The sequence below is a fragment of the Cyprinus carpio genome, chromosome A15 (genome assembly GCF_018340385.1).
Source record: "Cyprinus carpio isolate SPL01 chromosome A15, ASM1834038v1, whole genome shotgun sequence".
NCBI classification, from domain to species: Eukaryota; Metazoa; Chordata; class Actinopteri; order Cypriniformes; family Cyprinidae; genus Cyprinus; species Cyprinus carpio.
Genome location: NC_056586.1, coordinates 27711007 through 27728614, shown reverse-complemented (window position 1 = coordinate 27728614; position 17608 = coordinate 27711007). Strand labels below are relative to the sequence as shown.

Here is a 17608-nt window from a genome sequence, read left to right as displayed (position 1 = left end):
GAATGAATGAATGAATGAATGAATGAACTGTCTAGCATAGGTGTAAACAACCCTCCCTGTAGAATAATTATCAATAATGAGTGTAACTGCTAACTGAACAAGTTACCAGGCCTCACCTCAGCTAGGTATTTTGTTGTAATTATAACCTTGTAACTATTAAATAATAGCTTACAGATAGAATTACAGATTCAGAAACATGATGCTTAGATAAGTTAATATGCTAATGCTGTTTTTTGTAAGTGCCATATTGTTTTGTTCACAAGCTAGAAGTTGGTCTCATCTGGCACATCTGACCAATGTGAATTAGTAAGAAGCCTGTTTGAGATGCAGCAAGTTGACGTAAATCTAATTTTGCGTTGGTTTTTGTCTATGTGTGAACCTAGATGTTCTAGTGTCGAGATTGGTTGATCAAGATGGTAGGACCAGAGGAGGAACTACTTCCTGCCTCTGCATGAAATCCCCCAGGCATGCCACCATCACCCTGATAGAGATTGGTGATAATGGGGTTGCACACTTTTTTCAGCTCTTTCTGTTGGTGCTCGTACTCAACCTTTTCTGTGGTCTGTGGTACAAGACATCAGAAGAAGTTTCTTAGAAGATTCTCTTTGTTCTGTGAGGTATCTCATTGCTTAATTCAGTGTTTCCCAACCCTTTTCCTGAAGGCACAGCAACAGTACATATTTTCTAACGTTTCCTAACTAAGCACATCTGATTCAACTCAGCTCATTTGTAGAGACTCCAAGACCAGAAATTGATGCGTCAGATAAAAGAGATGTGCCAAATGTGTTCTGTTGGTGTGCCTCTAGGAACAGGGTTGGAAAACACTGGCTTAATGATCTCTTTGTTATTGGGTGAAACCCTCTGGGTGGCTACATAAACAGGTTTGACTTCCTCAGGTGAGAATATCGAATAAGTTCCTTCAATGACATAATAATAACTGAAAGGGATAGCCTTAATTCCGTAAACAAATGTAACCTGAAGATTGGCATGCAAGTTTTACAGTTGTTACCTACCTGGTTCCAGTCCAGCTAGGCTATGACCTCATTGCATTTGTCAGTAATAGTTTTTTTGTCCTCTGCACTGATCTTGTCCTTCAGCTTGTCATCCTCCACAGTGCTCTTCATGTTAAAGCCCAGGGACTCCAAAGTGTTCTTGGCAGTGACTTTCTCCATCTGGGCTTCATCCTCTGCTCGGTAGTGGTCGGCTTCCTGTACCATACATTCAATTTCTTCCTTGCTCAAACGACCTGAAAGAAAAGATTAGTAAGAAGCTCACTTTGAAAAACAGTTTTTGAATTCCAGAATCAATAAGCCAATATGTATAAAGCCAACTCTTTATCCAAAGCCAGGGCAAATTATTTTACCTTTGTCATTGGTGATAGTAATCTTGTTCTCTTTGCCAGTGCTTTTGTCACACATTGAGAATGCCATTGGTGTCAGTGTCGAAGGTCACTTCAATTTGTGGCACACCACGAGAAGCGGGAGGGATGCCAGTCAACTCAAATTTGCCTAGAAAGTTGTTATCCTTTGTCATGGCTCTCTCCCCCTCGTATACCTAAAGATAAGAAAAACTGGATCATTAAAACAGACTCCAGTTGGTAACACATGCCTCCATGGATTCTGGATAAACTGATGTCAACATCTCAGTGATTTCAATGACTTTCCTGAATACTCTAACACCAGCATATGTTGTGCTTTGGATGCTGGTTTGTTGGTCCCCCTACCAGGCTTTCCTTGGTCAAGCAGTTTCATTAATTCACTATATTTTTTTTTGCTGTTGAACAAGAAGATTTTGATGGTCCACCAGTTAGACCTGCAACAAGCCAGCCTGGAAATTGAAATTCATGCGTCTGAAATTGGCCTTTAAGCAGGGTAAGAAAACCAAGTAAGGGTCTACAACAACAACTTTCAACCTAGCTGGATCAGTACGCCGGGCTGGTTGTCCGAATAGGTGGTGAAAGTCTGGGTTTGCTTGGTGGGAATGGTGGTGTTCCTCTTAATTAACACAGTCATGACACCACCAGCTGTCTCAATGCCCAGAGAGAGAGGAGTGACGTCCAGCAGCAAAAGGTCTTGGACGTTCTCCGATTTATCACCTACTAAGATGGCATGCCTGGACAGCTGGTGAAATTTGAGGAAAGATTAGTATGTCATAAAGCAAAAGTAATTACTAATCCATCTAGAGATGAAATGAAACCTCTTACCTGCTCCATAAGCTACTACTTCATCAGAGTTGATGCTTTTGTTAAGATCCCGGCCATTAAAGAAGTCCTGAAGCAGCTTTTGGTTCTTGGGAATGCAAGTGGAGCCACCAACCATCACAATGTCATGGATCTGCACCTTGTCCATCTTGGCATCCCGCAGAGACTTTTCCACTGGCTCCAGTGTACCACGGAAAAGGTCGGCATTGAGCTCCTCAAAACGCGCTCTGGTGATGGAAGTGTAGAAGTTGGCACCTTCATACAGAGAGTCGATCTCAATGCTGGCCTGTGTACTGGAGGAAAGGGTGCACTTGGCGTGCTCACATGCTCTCCGCAGGCGACGGACTGCACGTTTATTGCCAGTTATGTCTTTCTTGAACTTGCGCTTGAACTCTGCAATGAAGTGGTTGACCATTCGGTTGTCGTAGTCTTCACCACCCAGATGGGTGTCAGCAGCAGTAGCCTTGACTTCAAAAATACCATCCTCAATTGTTAGAATGGACACGTCAAAGGTTCCACCACCCAAATCAAAGATGAGGACATTGCGCTCACCACCTACCTGTAGTGAATTGTTACCATAAAGCAGCAGTTTAACCCTACTAACTCTTTAAACTTGCTGTGCTAAAAGTTCAGTTGAAGATACTGGACAGCAGAAACTAGATGGAACTTCATCCAGACATCATTACAAGACAGTTAAGCAAGTTTACTACCCTCAGATATTACCCTAGGTAAAATATAGTTTAGGATATCTCTGTACCTTTTTGTCCAATCCATATGTGATGGCAGCTGCTGTTGGCTCATTGATAATGCGGAGGACGTTAAGGCCAGCAATGGTTCCAGCATCCTTGGTGGCTTGGCGCTGAGTCATTAAAGTAAGCAGGCACTGTAATGACTGCATTTGACACAGCCTGAAATAACAAGATCAAATCCTCATTAGCATGATCCTGTTTAGCATATATAAAGGGTTCAGACGAGGTTTTTAGTGAAGTGATTTTTGTGACTATTAATGAAAGAGTCTTTGCATTAATTATTACTGTTCTTTGTTCAGTTTAGCTTTGCTCATGAAGTAACAATACATGCTTTCAGGAACATTTCTTGCAAATTTGGAAGCAGCACAGTTAAATGAAAAAAAAAAAGCCTATTGCTGACACTAACGATTGCAATCAAGTTCACATACTTCCTGTAACCAGCGTTATCTCCAAATATCTCTCCTACAAAGTGGAGGTATAATTCTGCACATAACATGCACAAAACAAATTTCAGTCTGTACTAGACATATTTGAAAACATTGAACGTGTGCTGCAGAATCAGATATTAATCTGTGATGAATTTTTCAAAACCACTTTAACTACAGATGTAACTAAGATACGATGTGTGAAGCTGTGTTTGCAGAACTTTGAAGTTGTGCTGCAGAGAAATGTTACTGTTCACCACAATATGTGTGTTTCTCTGTTTTGGTTTGACATTTACTACTACAGTATGTGATAAAGGCTTTATATCCATTATAATCACGCACAACTCAACTCAGTTTGCAGTTTTTCAAAGTTCAGGGAAAGACTTCAAATGTTGTACAAACAAATACGGCAGTCCAAAAATATGTATCATTTCAAAACAAAGGATGTTACTTAATAAACAGAGTACACAATATTTCCAGTATTTTCAGAATTTCTACCACATCCTCATAGCCAGAAGTCACAAATTGATTCTGAATGTGAACACATCACACATTTTCTCACAAAGTTAAAAAATGATGTGATCTCTAAGAAGATTTGCTCTCTTCAGCTTTGCCATCTTTTTCCGGTATGCTTGAATGCACATTATATGTGAAACAAATAGGCCATGAAGGGTCCTAAAAAAATGTAAAAGATTTAAAAGTGCTCATTTACAGTGCTTTTGCATAGTTTTCTTTCACCTTGCCCAGGTAAGCCTCATAGATCTCCTTCATGTTAGTGAAGACTACAGAGGACACCTCTTCAGGGTAGAAGGTCTTTATCTCGCCTTTGTACTCCACTTCCACCTTGGGCTTACTACCATCATTGATTACCTTAAAGGGCCAGTGCTTCATGTCAGACTAAACCACTGGGTCATCAAAGCGTCGACCAATCAGGCGCTTGGCATCTGTTGAACCAATAAAAGACGACAACAAACAGAAGCATTGCTTCAAAAACTGCTGTTGGTTGCTGCTAACAAAGACTTTACAGTATGTACAGTATGTCTTCATTTTTAGTTTTATATTTATATTAACTGCACTGCCATCTAATGGAGAACAGTAGCATCAACAAGTGTCAATGTGAATCTTTTGTTGATTCTCTCAACTAAAATGCATCATGTTCTGGCAAATTATGAGCTGCTTGAACACTGTGTTGTTGGGGTTCATGGATACTTGGTTCTTGGCTGCGTCCCCGATCAGTCTTTAGGTGTCTGTGAAAGTGACATAGCTGGGGGTTGTTCCGTTCCCCTGGTCACTGGCAATGATTTCCATCTTTCCATGTTGGAAGATTCCCACACAGGAGAAGGTGGTGCCCAAATCAATACCCACTGCAGGACCTTTTGACATCTTGCCTGGACCAGATGACCAATGGTAATTTAGGTATCAGAATAAATAATTTTTAGCTGTTTTACTGACAATGACATGGAAAGAATTTAATTCTTGAATATCTAAGTTTACAAATCACACCTTCATTGTGTGTATATTTCATCCAACAGTGTATATAGCATCCAACAGTTATTACACGACTGCGTTTATAAGTAATTTAACTTATTGTTTGCATAAATTGCACAACTTTTTACAAAACATTCATTCTCAAGTGAGAAACGCATATTTTAAAATTAACAGTTAGACAAACTACAAAAGGGCTTTTCACACTTTAAATAGTTAACCCTGGATCATTCTAAACTCAGGGTTTTAAAGGAATCCTAGGTTATCTTGTTTCACGTTTCACATTGGTCATACTGTAATTCAAAAATTAATCACGTGTATTCATAACCTAATTTGGGGGGGGGGTGTTAAGGGGGGGTTGTTAAGCACAGTGTAAAAAATAACTTAGTAAATGATCTCAATACTTTGCATTAATATGATGGCATTAACAACAGCAACAACAACAATAATGATTCGATTTTATAATTTTTATAATTTGATTTTATAATTTAATATTTTGTATTTTAAAAAAATGTGACTGCCTGTTTTTTTGGATAAAATCATCCTCCATAACGTAAATTACATTCTGTGAATATGTAATCTTGATATCTTTAATACTGAGTAAGGCCATGTCAAAGACTGAAATTATAGTGAAATTAATGGTTAAAATCAAACTTTGATGCTTGTTATCTCATAATTAGATTTTGAGGCTTTAGCATGGATTGCACAGACAGGGTCACAATTTTTCTTATTTTACTTATTTTTTTAAAGAATAAAAAATATTGCATATTCAACCTGAACAAAAATAATCAGTATCAGAATAATATTAGTTAGTCTCTAAATAAAATATGTGTAGACTGAATGGAGCACGTTTCCAGCTACATCCACATTTGTTCTGCAGTCATGCAGTCAAGCTGTCAGCTGCTTTAGAAAGAACATTTCCCCAGAACATTTTGGATGTCTCCCTTATCCATATGGATGACACGTTTCTAATAATAAACTTAAAAATATTAACGCAGGACTTTCAAAACAGTCCAAATCTAAAACAAACACAAGCAGACAGAACAGAACACCAGGCCATCCTGCATGCAATGCTTCAAAGAAAAATGTTACTTTTCAAAGTAAAAGTTGTACTTGAGAGGTAATGAAGTGTAATGTTTGTCCTTTTACTCAGCATGGGGTCTGCCCTCGGCCAAAGCCCTGCTAGAGCTTGTCCTGGTGCCTTTTGCAGTCTTGCACTGCTGGACTCAGAGGCAGTAGCCCTGAACTCTTGTGTGTATATAGCCATGGTGGCCGGAGGGATTCCAGCATGAAGTCACCTGACCTCACAGTGCGGAGAAAGTTCCAGTCTGCAGATCTCATCTGCTCCTGCCTCGCCAACGTTTGCCATTCAGAGCAAGCACTCAAATTAACAACCTACTGCTAACACCAGAGAAATTTAACACAGAAGGCACTTGTTTTCATTCATGGGGTCATTCAGCCTTCATTAAGTATGACACAAACTCAATAAGTGCAGTGTCCTCACCTTTTCTTTTTATGGTGCTTTTTGCCTCAAAATGCCCTGGGGTGCTGTAGCATGCTAGATAAAAGCATGCTCTCACAAGATAAGTTCACCAGACAGTGTTAAGCATTGAAAAACTTATGGATAAGACATTCTTGAAGGGATGTGTCCGTCATAAACAAAGTGAATCCAAAACAGTGCCCTCAGTGTATGTGCATCTAACCCTGTATCCTAAAATGTGACACTTTCCATAAATAGAGTAAAAAATAAATAAATAACACAATAATAATAACAATAATACAAAAACAAAAACATTACAATTACTGGGTGACAGGGTCGCAATTTAATTGCCAATTTTAATCTAAATTAATTGATATAACTAAATAAATATTTCCTATTAATTAAAGAAAAAATATTTGAGAATTTTTAACAATAACTGTGGTAATTTATTTTAAAATCAACATAAAAATTTATTAGAGCAAAAGTGTTGCAAATTTAGCTCAAATTAATTAAAATAACTGAATAAATTAAATATTTTATATTTCATATAAATTAAAGAAAATATTTATTTGAGAATTTCTTAGAATAACTTTGGTGTATAAAAAAAAAAAATAAAAAAAATAAAAAAAATAAAAAAAAACTTGGCGAATGCTGTCAAAAACAACAATATTTGTAAAAATGACATGGAATAAGACTATCTACTTGTCTTCACATCATACTTTAGGAAAGGCCCAAAGGATGTCGGTCACTATGTGTCAGAATTTTTAGGAAAAAAAATAATTATGAATAAATTAATAAATTATGTGGAAACAGGGTTGCATGGCTAATACTAGGATTTTTGGTTTGTAATTAGAGGAAAGAGCCATGCATCATAGAAGATGATCAGCTTCAACAGTAAAAATATTTATTTAGAGAGAAAAAAAAAAATAAGAGTCATTCACATATTTAAAATTGCCACACTTTATTTCACAAAAACATTTAATACAACAGTAGTCTCTGTAGCAGTAGACTGGGCTAGCATGCATGAGTATTCTTTATGAAGTGACTCGCTAGAAACTGACTGCTTATAAGTCACACAGTAATATTAAAATAAAACTCACTCTCATTATCTCTCTCTCTCTCTCTCTCTCTCTCTCTCTCTCTTTCTCTCGCACACACACACACACACACACACACACACACACAAAGCTCATGCATGACATGAACACTCAACTCATTTAAAATGTGCAGATAAATTCATTGATTCGGTTTGACATTGCAATGTCTTTTCATTATTGCTACATTAATTAAAACACAATAAACATGCTGTGCAAATTTCTAAATATAATTCAAACATCAGTAAACAGCATCAAAATTACAGTACCCATTCCCCAAAGTGTGTTGGTCAGTGATTTCATATTCTTAGAAAACAACTTTAACAGCATTCCCTCACTAATCGTGTCATAGTGTGTCAGTTTCTGATAAATAATAACCAAATGTGCAATATTCCATATTCTTATGCCTCTTACATAATAAAACTAATGCAGTGTGGTCTCACAGTGAAGGGTGTCCTGGTTCGACGTACTATTTCTGATCAGTAAGACATTAGTAAGACAACACCACTGAGGGTCTTCTAGAGCTTCTCAGAACAGAGACTATGATTTTATTATTATATTGTGCTCTAATGTGACCAATACGCAGACACAAGATGTTTCTGAGACTGTCAGATCTTGCTTAGATCAGCAATAAGGATTTCCGCTTTCTGTTTTGCACAGCTGTAACGCAGTACAAAATTCTGTTCAAAATGAAGTGAATTTTGACATTGCATGCTTCACCTTAACATGCAATGCATCTCTGCAGTCAATAGGCTTAAAGGAATAGTTTGACGAAAATTTGCTGAAAATGTACTCATCCTCAGGCCATCCAAGATGTTTGTTTCTTTGTGGGAACAGATTTGGAGAAATTAAGTATCACTTACAGTACTTACCAATAATTTAAAGTTAAAATGCATTAACGATGGCTTTGTTTCTTATAAACAGGCATTTTTTTTTACATCACATGACATTAATTGATGGACTGGAGTCGTGTGGATCACTTGTAGATTATTGTGATATTTTTATCAGCTTTTTGGACTCTCATTCTGATGGAACCCATTCACTGCAGAGGATCCATTAGTGAACAAATGCTAAATTTCTCCAAATCTGTTCTGATGAAGAAACAAACTCATCTACATCTCGGATGGCCTGAAGGTGAGTACATTTTCAGAATATTTCAATTTTAGAGTGAACTATTCCTTTAATCAAGTCCTCAGTACTATTAAATATCTGTTCAAGCACAATCAGGGTAAAAGTGATATAAAATACTTATTTGATTATCTTAGAGTGAATAAATTAGTATTTTGAGCTGTTCTCACAAAAATTCTGGCACAATAATAGAAGCCTTATAAATTAAGATCAAATACTGAATGAACTGTCTGGAAGGAGATCAGCTGGTTCCCACAAAACCCTGGTTAAAAGCAGCATCATTCTTTAGAATAAAACGAAAGTCCCGCTGGGACATAATGTCACATTTTTTTTACCGAGTTTCTGTCAACAAAACTGTTTTCTGGAAAATTCCTTGCATGCCTTTTGGTTTCAGGAGAAAAGGTTACGGAGTTGATATAAAAAGTGGTCCTCTTTGCTCTTGCGCATGCAACAGCGACCTCTCAAATAGTCCCAGGCTGAGCGTTTGCAGTAGTTGTAAAAATTTTCCTCAGTTTTTTTCAGGGTGCTGTTCAAGTCCAGCTTGCCCTGCAGACTGACCATGGACAGCATGATTAGATCCTTGTGCTCAATGAATTAAGACTGTGTATTATATAGTAGCCCCAAACCAAATTGCACTTATATAGACACTTAAGGCATTGCATTAGATAAAAAAAAAACACCTTTTGTAATATATATATATATATATATATATATAACACACACACACACACATATATACTGTATGTGTGTGTATATATATATATATATATATTTTTTTTTTTTTTTTTTTTATTAATTTTTTAACTTTGATCAACTCCTATAAGTCACTTGGTTTGAAATTTTGTATTTAATGCAATGCAATTTAGAATGTTAAGTGCAGTTTCACGAAGAAATGTATTCTTTGTCCATACTACTTCAAAAGTTTTTATTAAGTTTTAGCATTTCATTTACATAACCTTAACTAAACAAAAATAAGAAATATTGCCTTTGCAACTAGCAAGTATTTGTATTTACAAGTATTTTATTTCAGTTCATGTTCATTTCAAATAATGAAATTGCTTGTTTTAGTTTTAGTTAACTAATAACTCTACTTGTAGAGATCAATTTAATCTACATTACAATGAACCATCCCAATCTACCAATCTACTAACCAGTCTACACCACACACACACACACACCTGCTGGTAAACTGTATGAGCTGAGCCTCGTTCCTGCAGCTGAGTAAAGCTTCTCGGTTCTCCAGCAAGATGGTGGCACACATGAAGAGTTCAAAAGTGAAGTCTGTGTTTACGGCCTGGAGCTCCTTCACAGGTTCATCCTCTGGAGATCACAGTCATAAATCAAAATCATTTGAAATATATTAGTGTTTATGATAAACAGTGTTTGAAAGGCATTAAATGCTTAAGACCTAGGAAAAAGGTTTCTTAAAAAGCAAGTTGAAAGAACTTTTACCCAGGCTGTATTTGCGTGCCAGTCTCTCCTGATATCGAGCCCGATCCACCTGCTGTGAGATGAGCTCCAGATGATCACAGCTGAAAATCTCAAACAGACGCAGAGCATCGCTGTGCTCAAACTCCCGCTGGAAACCCAACAGAAGCCACCTGAATGGAAGACGAGAGAAAGATTTATGAAGTGACAGAAAGAGAAGAAAAAAAGAAAAAGAAAATCAAAACCCACCTGTGACAAAAAGTGATTTTTTCCATGTTGTCTGTGACCAGATGGGAGTGTAATTGAGGATCCAGCTCTTTTAGTAAAGCAGCTTCCAACTCTGATAAACACCACAACAGAAACAGCATTTGACCATCATTACCAATAGATCCAGTGAGAAATTGTGCAATTATTAGTGCTAATAACAGATCTAAATGGTTCGGAAAAACAAAGGAAACTCACCCATTTTGCGATACAGTCCATCAGCACGGAAGTCTTTGGAAAACTTCTCCATGTAGCAGGAGAAGCTCCAGTAAGTGTCCACTTCTGAGTCCAGCACCTCCAGAAAGCGACTACACAGATCATTCATACCCCAAAATTAAAATTTTGTCATTAACCACTTACCCCCATGTCGTTTCAATAAAGGGTTACTCTACCCCAAAATGAAAATTTTGTCATTAACCACTTACCCCCATGTCGTTCCAAACCCGTAAAAGCTCTGTTCGTCTTCGGAACACAATTTAAGATATTTTGGATGAAAACCTGGAGGCTTGTGACCGTGAATGTCCCATCCAAAATATCTTAAATTGTGTTCTGAAGACAAACTAAGCTTTTACGAGTTTGGAACAACATGGGGGTAAGTGATTAATGACAAAATTTTCATTCTGGGGTGAAGTATCCCTTTAAGTTAGCCAATGAATTTGCGAACACAGTGCTTCACAGTTTAACCACTAGATGTCGCCCAAAAATCAGATCATATACAGCCAAATAAAGAAGTGTAAATAAACACTACATTTAAAAAGTTTGGGGTCAGCAAGATTTCATAATATGTCTGCATTCATTTGCTCAAAAAAAATAAAAAAAAAAAAAAAAAAATACAGTAAAACAGCAATATTATGAAAAATTATTACAATTATAAATATATTTTTTTAATATATTGTAAATTTTTATTTATTCTTGTGATGTTAAAGCTGAATATTCAGCAGCTATTACTTTAGTCTTCAGTGTCATATGATCCTTCAGAAATCATTTTAATATGCTGCTCAAGAAATATTTCTTCTTATTATCATCAATAATGAAAACTGTTGCACTGCTTTATATCTTTGCGATAAAGTGATCTCTTTTTTCAGGATTATTGATAACAAAAAGAACAGCATTTATCTTTATTGTTAATTGTAAACGATTTAATGTGTCTTTGCTAAATTCAAGTATTAATTTCTTAAAAAAAAAAAATACTGACCAAAAAGTGTATTTACAACCACATACCTGGGTGAAAAGCAGCATATGTGATTAGGATATCCCTCAACACAAGCAGGTTACCCAAACCTTCATTCCTGTGGTGAAACACAAGTGATTAGAAAGTCTTTCTCCAGCCAATACTTTATTCTTCAAAGGACTAATTTAATTTAATTTAGGAGCATTTTAACAAAGTAAAAACAACTTTGATACCAAATCTGCTTTTAGTCTATTAAAACACTCAAATTAAATCAAATTAGTCCTTTATCATTTCATGTCTGCTGGTATTTTAAAATTTGGTCTATTGTTATCAGGAAAAATATGATTGGTATGTTGAAAGTTTGTGTTTGATGTTGCAGCAGCAAAATAGGCTAATGTTATATAAGTTTATATAATTATCATTTGTTATTTTAAATAAGAGTAGCATTATTTTAATAAAAAAAGTTTACAATACTTAATAGGAAAAGCATTACGCGACCATATTCCTTCTAAAACATCATTTATACTTTTTAAATGTCTTTATGTTTTATGAGTAATTATTCTGCATGCCTATAATTGCAGTTTATTATACATTTCTGCTCTTTCTGTGGATTCTCTGTGTACTTGGATACTGAAGTATGCTTTCAAAGTGAGCCGTGTTGACCATACTCAAATCTAGTTACTGTTTAACCACAGTAAAATGATGAGACAGACTCCTGCATGTTATTTACGTTGAGCTCCAAGATTGTTTGATAAATTGGTGTGACAATGACATGTTTACTTTGAGCTGGCAACTCACATGAGTGATGCAAATACATGAGGCAACTCCTTATGGTTTGTTTAAACAAACATGAGAGCGAACTGACTTTCTACTTTCTTCAGCAGAAATGAAGATCACTGAGGAACTCTGCTTTTTGACAAAAGAAAGTTTGAAAGAGAAAACAACATGGGTTGTAGATAAAGATCCAAAGAAATGATTTATGTAGCCATAGAGATGAATAATTAAACACAGAAATCTGAACAAGGAACAAGGAACAAGGAAATCTTTCCTGAAAGGAAATGAGCAGATATAAGAAATTAAACAGGCATAAATGAGGACTGCAGGGTGGATAATGAGCGCAATAAAAAGTCATGTTAATAATAAGAGCCAACAAAATATATTTTCATCACCCTCTTGCCATAAGGATTTGTCAATATACAACTTTAAAAAATAGATTATTTTTCTAAAAAGGTTCTTAAAGGATTGTGACCCTAAGTGCTTTTCCACTATTCCACGACCGGCATCTTCTTTATTAAAATGCACAAATAAAACAAGTTCTCACCGGTAGTATGGAAGATCTCGGTCTGTTCGAGGAACATCTTTGTCAATGATGCGTACAGCCTCCTGAAGCTCTTCCAGGTCAAAGGTTACCCGTTTAAATAGCACCTGCACATTAAAGTCAGCATGAAATCAACATGGATCCAACTTCTTAATACACTTTCTTGGTCTTATTGTGATTTTTTCTCTTTGTAATAACTTAAAAAAATGAATACAAATGAAATCAAAAGCCCTTTTATTTTTTAGCTCCTCTAACCATTGTCATGAGTTTCAAAACTGTATGCATTTCTTTTTCTGTGGAACATAAAACAAGATATTCTGCCAAACAGTTTTGTTTCTATTTGACTTTTATAGTATTTTTTTGGTCCATACTATGGAAGTCAATGGGAACCAAAACTGTTTGGTTACCAACATTCTTCAAAGTATCTTCTTTTGTGTTCCACAGAAGAAACAAAGTCATACACTCATACATGTTTGGAACAACATGAGGGGGAATAAATAATGACAGAATTTTCATTTTTGGCTGAGCTATCATTTTAAGCAGGTTCTTTTACCTGAGCCTGCAGTTGCAAAAAGGACATCTTCTCTCCGGCCTCTTCTGAATCATACTGCTGTTTATTCTGCTCTCTGTCCTGCCTCTGCTCAAAAAACTTCACTGCTGTCAGCAGTTCAGCTGAAAAAAAAAACAGGCAGAAATAGAGAGAAAAAAGAATATTTATTTATTATTAGGTTTTCAATATCAACACTGACTTTTATTGCAGGAAGTAAGAGTTGATATGGGATAACCATTACATATTAAAAGTGTTTGTTCTGCTCAGAAATATAATTTACCATCAGTGCCATTAAGACGCAGATGAATGGCTCCAGGAAGCAGCTGTTGCCACTTCCTCTTCATGACCTGATAGCGCACCGCCATCTGCTCCAGCAGCAGGGGGCGCTCCAGAGCCGTAGAGCTGCAGGGGTACATGCCAAACAGAAAGCGCCATACCAGACCACGTTCATCAGGCGAAATGCCACCTGAATCACACAAACAGGACACAAATCAACTTCATCTGAAGATGATATACTATAAACTATGGCTTGGGACATGCACTTTTCACAATGGACCCTTTTCACAGACTGTGATGATGTTTTTAACATCATAAATTTAGTTTTTTATATTGTAATTTTTTTTTCTTTCTTCATTTTATAACTCAACTTTATAACTTATAGAAAACTGGTTAACGCTGCTGCACTAATGTTTCTAACACACTGGCTGAGGGAGTGCCTGTAAGTTTGACATCGTTCTCATTTTTGACCAACGTAATCAAACTAATCATTTGGAAGGTCAGAGAAAAATTATTGTGGATTTTTTCTTTTGCTATTGCTATTTTTGGAGTGAATCCAAACTCTATTATATTTGATGTAGTTTTCGCTCACCACTATAGAAGTTTACCCAGATCTGACAACTTCTCCTGAGAACCTCGGACATGTTAAAATGATTGATTACAGTTCCTTTTAATTGGCAAGAATATTGACTATTTTTGAGAGCTGTAATTTACAGAAAATTTATATATATATATATATATATATATATATATATATATATATATATATATATATATATATATATATATATATATATAAATGCATTACAGAAAGAGAGAAAAATATTAATAATAAAATAAAATTGAAAATGTCCTTTTCTATTGAAGTAAGCAGGGTTATTATAGTTAACTAAAACAATAAAACATTTAAATAAAATGTTACTTGAAATAAAATATACAAACATTTTTATTCCAGCTAGTTGACAAGGCAACATTTCTCACTTTAATTTAGTTAAATGATAGGCCTGCTAAAACAACTAAAACTAAAACTGAAATAAAAACTATACAGACATATATATTTACAAAACCACACAAAATATTAGAACCAATATAAAATTACTAACATCGTAACTAAAATAAAAATGTAAAAACAAAAACTGAATCAAAATATTAAGAAGAACTATGGTCGTATCTTAATGTTTCTAAAATAACACTGGAAGTAAGTCTATTTTTTTTTTTTTTTTTTTTTTTAAACACCCCCAGTCACATCTCCATTTAAAGCTGCTAACTGATAACTTGCTTACAAAGGAATGTCAGCTGATATTGTCAGTGTCCTTAAATACTGTACAATTGATTGGAAAGCCAATACATTAGTATTAAACATATACACAGTCCAAACAAATGTACTGACTAAACAAACAGAGCGTCATCACTTTTAAGATACCAACTTTTAATTGCATCACCTTAAAGGAATGTGTTACACCAAAGAGAGCAAGACAAACCTCAGCGTCCGCATCGCATTAGCAATTCAGCATTTCACAATGAGCTGGCACAGTCAGCCAAGAGAGAGTTTGAGGGTCCACACAGAACAAAACAACCTCTAATGCCCTTCTACATCAGCTTTATCCTCTTCTTACAGAGCTGATTATGTAATTTGTTCACTACAAATTCTAAATTCATCGAATAAGAGGATTGTGTTTTGTAAATGAGAGACCTTCACATGCACAGCAGAAGATACACTGAAGGAGGATGTTGTATGTGTTTAAAAAATATTGATGTGGTCACATTTGCATCACACTCTCGTGCCACATACTTGTGTTGTAGGATTAGGGTGTGAATATTAAGTTTCAAATGTGACCGGATCTCATGAATGCTAATAGGTGCAGATCTGAGTTACTTTAGAAACCCACTGAATAGATTACTACAAGGCCATCAAGAAAAATCAAATCACTTATCTCGAAAACAAAAAACAAAAAAACAAAGCTGCTAAAATAAGCTGATTAAACAAGATTAATTGAAATAGCCAAATCTATACCAAAGAATTCCATCCATAAAAATGTTGAAAAACAAAGCAGTTCACCCGAAAATGTACATTTATTTACGCTCAACCCATCCAAGATGTAGACAAAATTGTTTCTTCATCAGAACAGACTTGGAGAAATTTAGCATTATATCACCTGCTCATAAATGAATCCAGTGAAAGCAGTGAATGGGTGCCGTCAGGATCATCACAATAAACCACAAGTAATCCACATGACTCCTGTCCATCAATTAACGTCACATGAAGTGAAAAGCTGCATGTTTTTAAGAAACAGATCCATCATTAAGATGTTTTTAACTTCAAACCATTGCTTCCAGCCAAAATACAAGCCCTCTATCTGAAAGCTCCTGTAAAAAAGTCATTTTGTCTAAATCAGGAGAGAAACATGCAAAGATCAAGCACTGGTGTTTGGACTCTCACTCTGACGGCACCCATTCACTTGCAGAGTATCCATTAGTGAGCAAATGATGTAATGCTAAATTTCACCAAATCTGTTCTGATAAAGAAACAAACTCATCTACATCCTGGGTGGCCTGAGGGTGAGCTGCTAGTACATTTTAGACCTACTGTATCTAGAGTCTTGTTTGACTCTAAAAGAGCATTGAATTCAGCTAGCAACCATGCTGTCTGTTGTCTAAAGTATGACTAATCCTGTTAGCATGAATCATATAGTTCTACACAGCACAGATTCTATAGCTCTCAGGATTACTAAAAAGCCATTATTCATCTGTTTGTAGGAAAACAAATCTCTTGACAAGAGGAGGACCTTTGAGTAAGACAGTAATTCCAGACAGTCATCCAGCTGTTTTAAATGTTAATGACTTCCCTTTGAATACAATAAAATGCTATTGAAATTGATTGCTAGAGATAACAGTATCAGAAAATACACACATTTGTTTACAATAGTAGGGATTATGGACATCTGTTGTTTTTATGTTGACCTAGTTATTGTATTATATCATAATTATTATTATTTATTTTTTTATTCTATACCCCTATACATAAAACTCACAAAGTCCCTTCTGCATTTTCACATTTTCATTAAGACACATTTAATTAAATTTTAAGCCGTTTAAAAAAATTTGGCAACAAAAATGTCATACTTTGAAATCAACCCTACAGCCCTACAGGCACCAAACAAGACAAGATTCTACTGGAAATACAATTTATATATATATATATATATATATATATATATATATATATATATATATATATATATATATATATATATATATATATATTGTATATATATATTGTATATATATACATCGTTTATAATCTTTCATAATTCATACTTTGTGATTCTAATAGAATCCATAGCAGAACTGGTTACAAATTTTGATGAAAATTCCATAGAATTAATTTTATCCAGACATTTGTTGTGCCAATATTATTTTATATATAACCAATCAATATATTTTGCAAAGTGCATCTGTAACCCAAAACCGGCTTCTAATGGCTTAACCTGCTTATGTCATGATACCGGTTCTTTAGGTATTACCGTTTTTAAAAATATGCATCCTGAGCCTGGATTCGTCCACTCGCCCCTCTGCGTCCATCACGCCTGGCAGCGACATGCTCGCGCAGGCAGACTCAGGTGAGATCACAGGTGCGACGGACTGACAGACGCTGCACTTCATTCCCTTCAACTTCCCAACGGGTCCATAACAGTCCAGATGGTTTTTATCTTTCCCTTCTACATGTGATTCATCACAAGATGCGAGCATTTTGTCAAATCCTTTGAATACTCTTTCTCTCAGGCATTGAAGTTGTCGTGAGTCCTCGGCGGTGTATTCGAAAGCTCATTTTAGAAGAACGAGAAAGTGTTTTGATAGTGAGCACACCCCTCCTCCCTGTCATATGACTTAAAGATCTCTCTCTCTCTCTCTCTCTCTCTCTCTCTCTCTCTCACTTCCGGTGGAGGCTGCGAGCGTTTGGGGTGGTGGTGAGGGGTTTTATGGAGAGTCGCTAAACTTTTCTATTGTTTTTCTTACTATTTTTTCGGGTAAATTAGAGG

At 35.7% G+C, this 17608-nt stretch overlaps 1 protein-coding gene and 1 pseudogene across 1 annotated transcript; both read right to left on the bottom strand.

Moving 5' to 3' along the window:
• Positions 1-64: 64 nt before the first annotated feature.
• LOC109088748 lies at positions 65-4280 on the bottom strand (annotated as a pseudogene).
• Positions 4281-10022: 5742 nt separating this feature from the next.
• LOC109088773 lies at positions 10023-17370 on the bottom strand. The gene is made up of 8 exons (XM_042771644.1): positions 17093-17370; positions 13573-13758; positions 13296-13414; positions 12746-12849; positions 11475-11542; positions 10452-10561; positions 10239-10329; positions 10023-10162 (listed from the first exon to the last, which is right to left on the bottom strand). Exons 1-7 carry the CDS (start codon positions 17316-17318, stop codon positions 10309-10311), a joined length of 834 nt encoding a protein of 277 aa, XP_042627578.1. The 5' UTR covers positions 17319-17370; the 3' UTR covers positions 10023-10162; positions 10239-10308.
• Positions 17371-17608: the final 238 nt, after the last annotated feature.

Excerpts from the sequence above, each read along its gene's own strand:
- LOC109088773 (XM_042771644.1), bottom strand. The coding sequence starts at position 17,318 with ATGCTCGCATCTTGTGATGAATCACATGTAGAAGGGAAAGATAAAAAC. Across the intron at positions 10,562-11,474 it reads ATATGCTGCTTTTCACCCAG|TCGCTTTCTGGAGGTGCTGG; the intron begins GTATGTGGTTGT and ends TGATCTGTGTAG. Across the intron at positions 10,330-10,451 it reads TGGACTGTATCGCAAAATGG|AGTTGGAAGCTGCTTTACTA; the intron begins GTGAGTTTCCTT and ends GGTGTTTATCAG.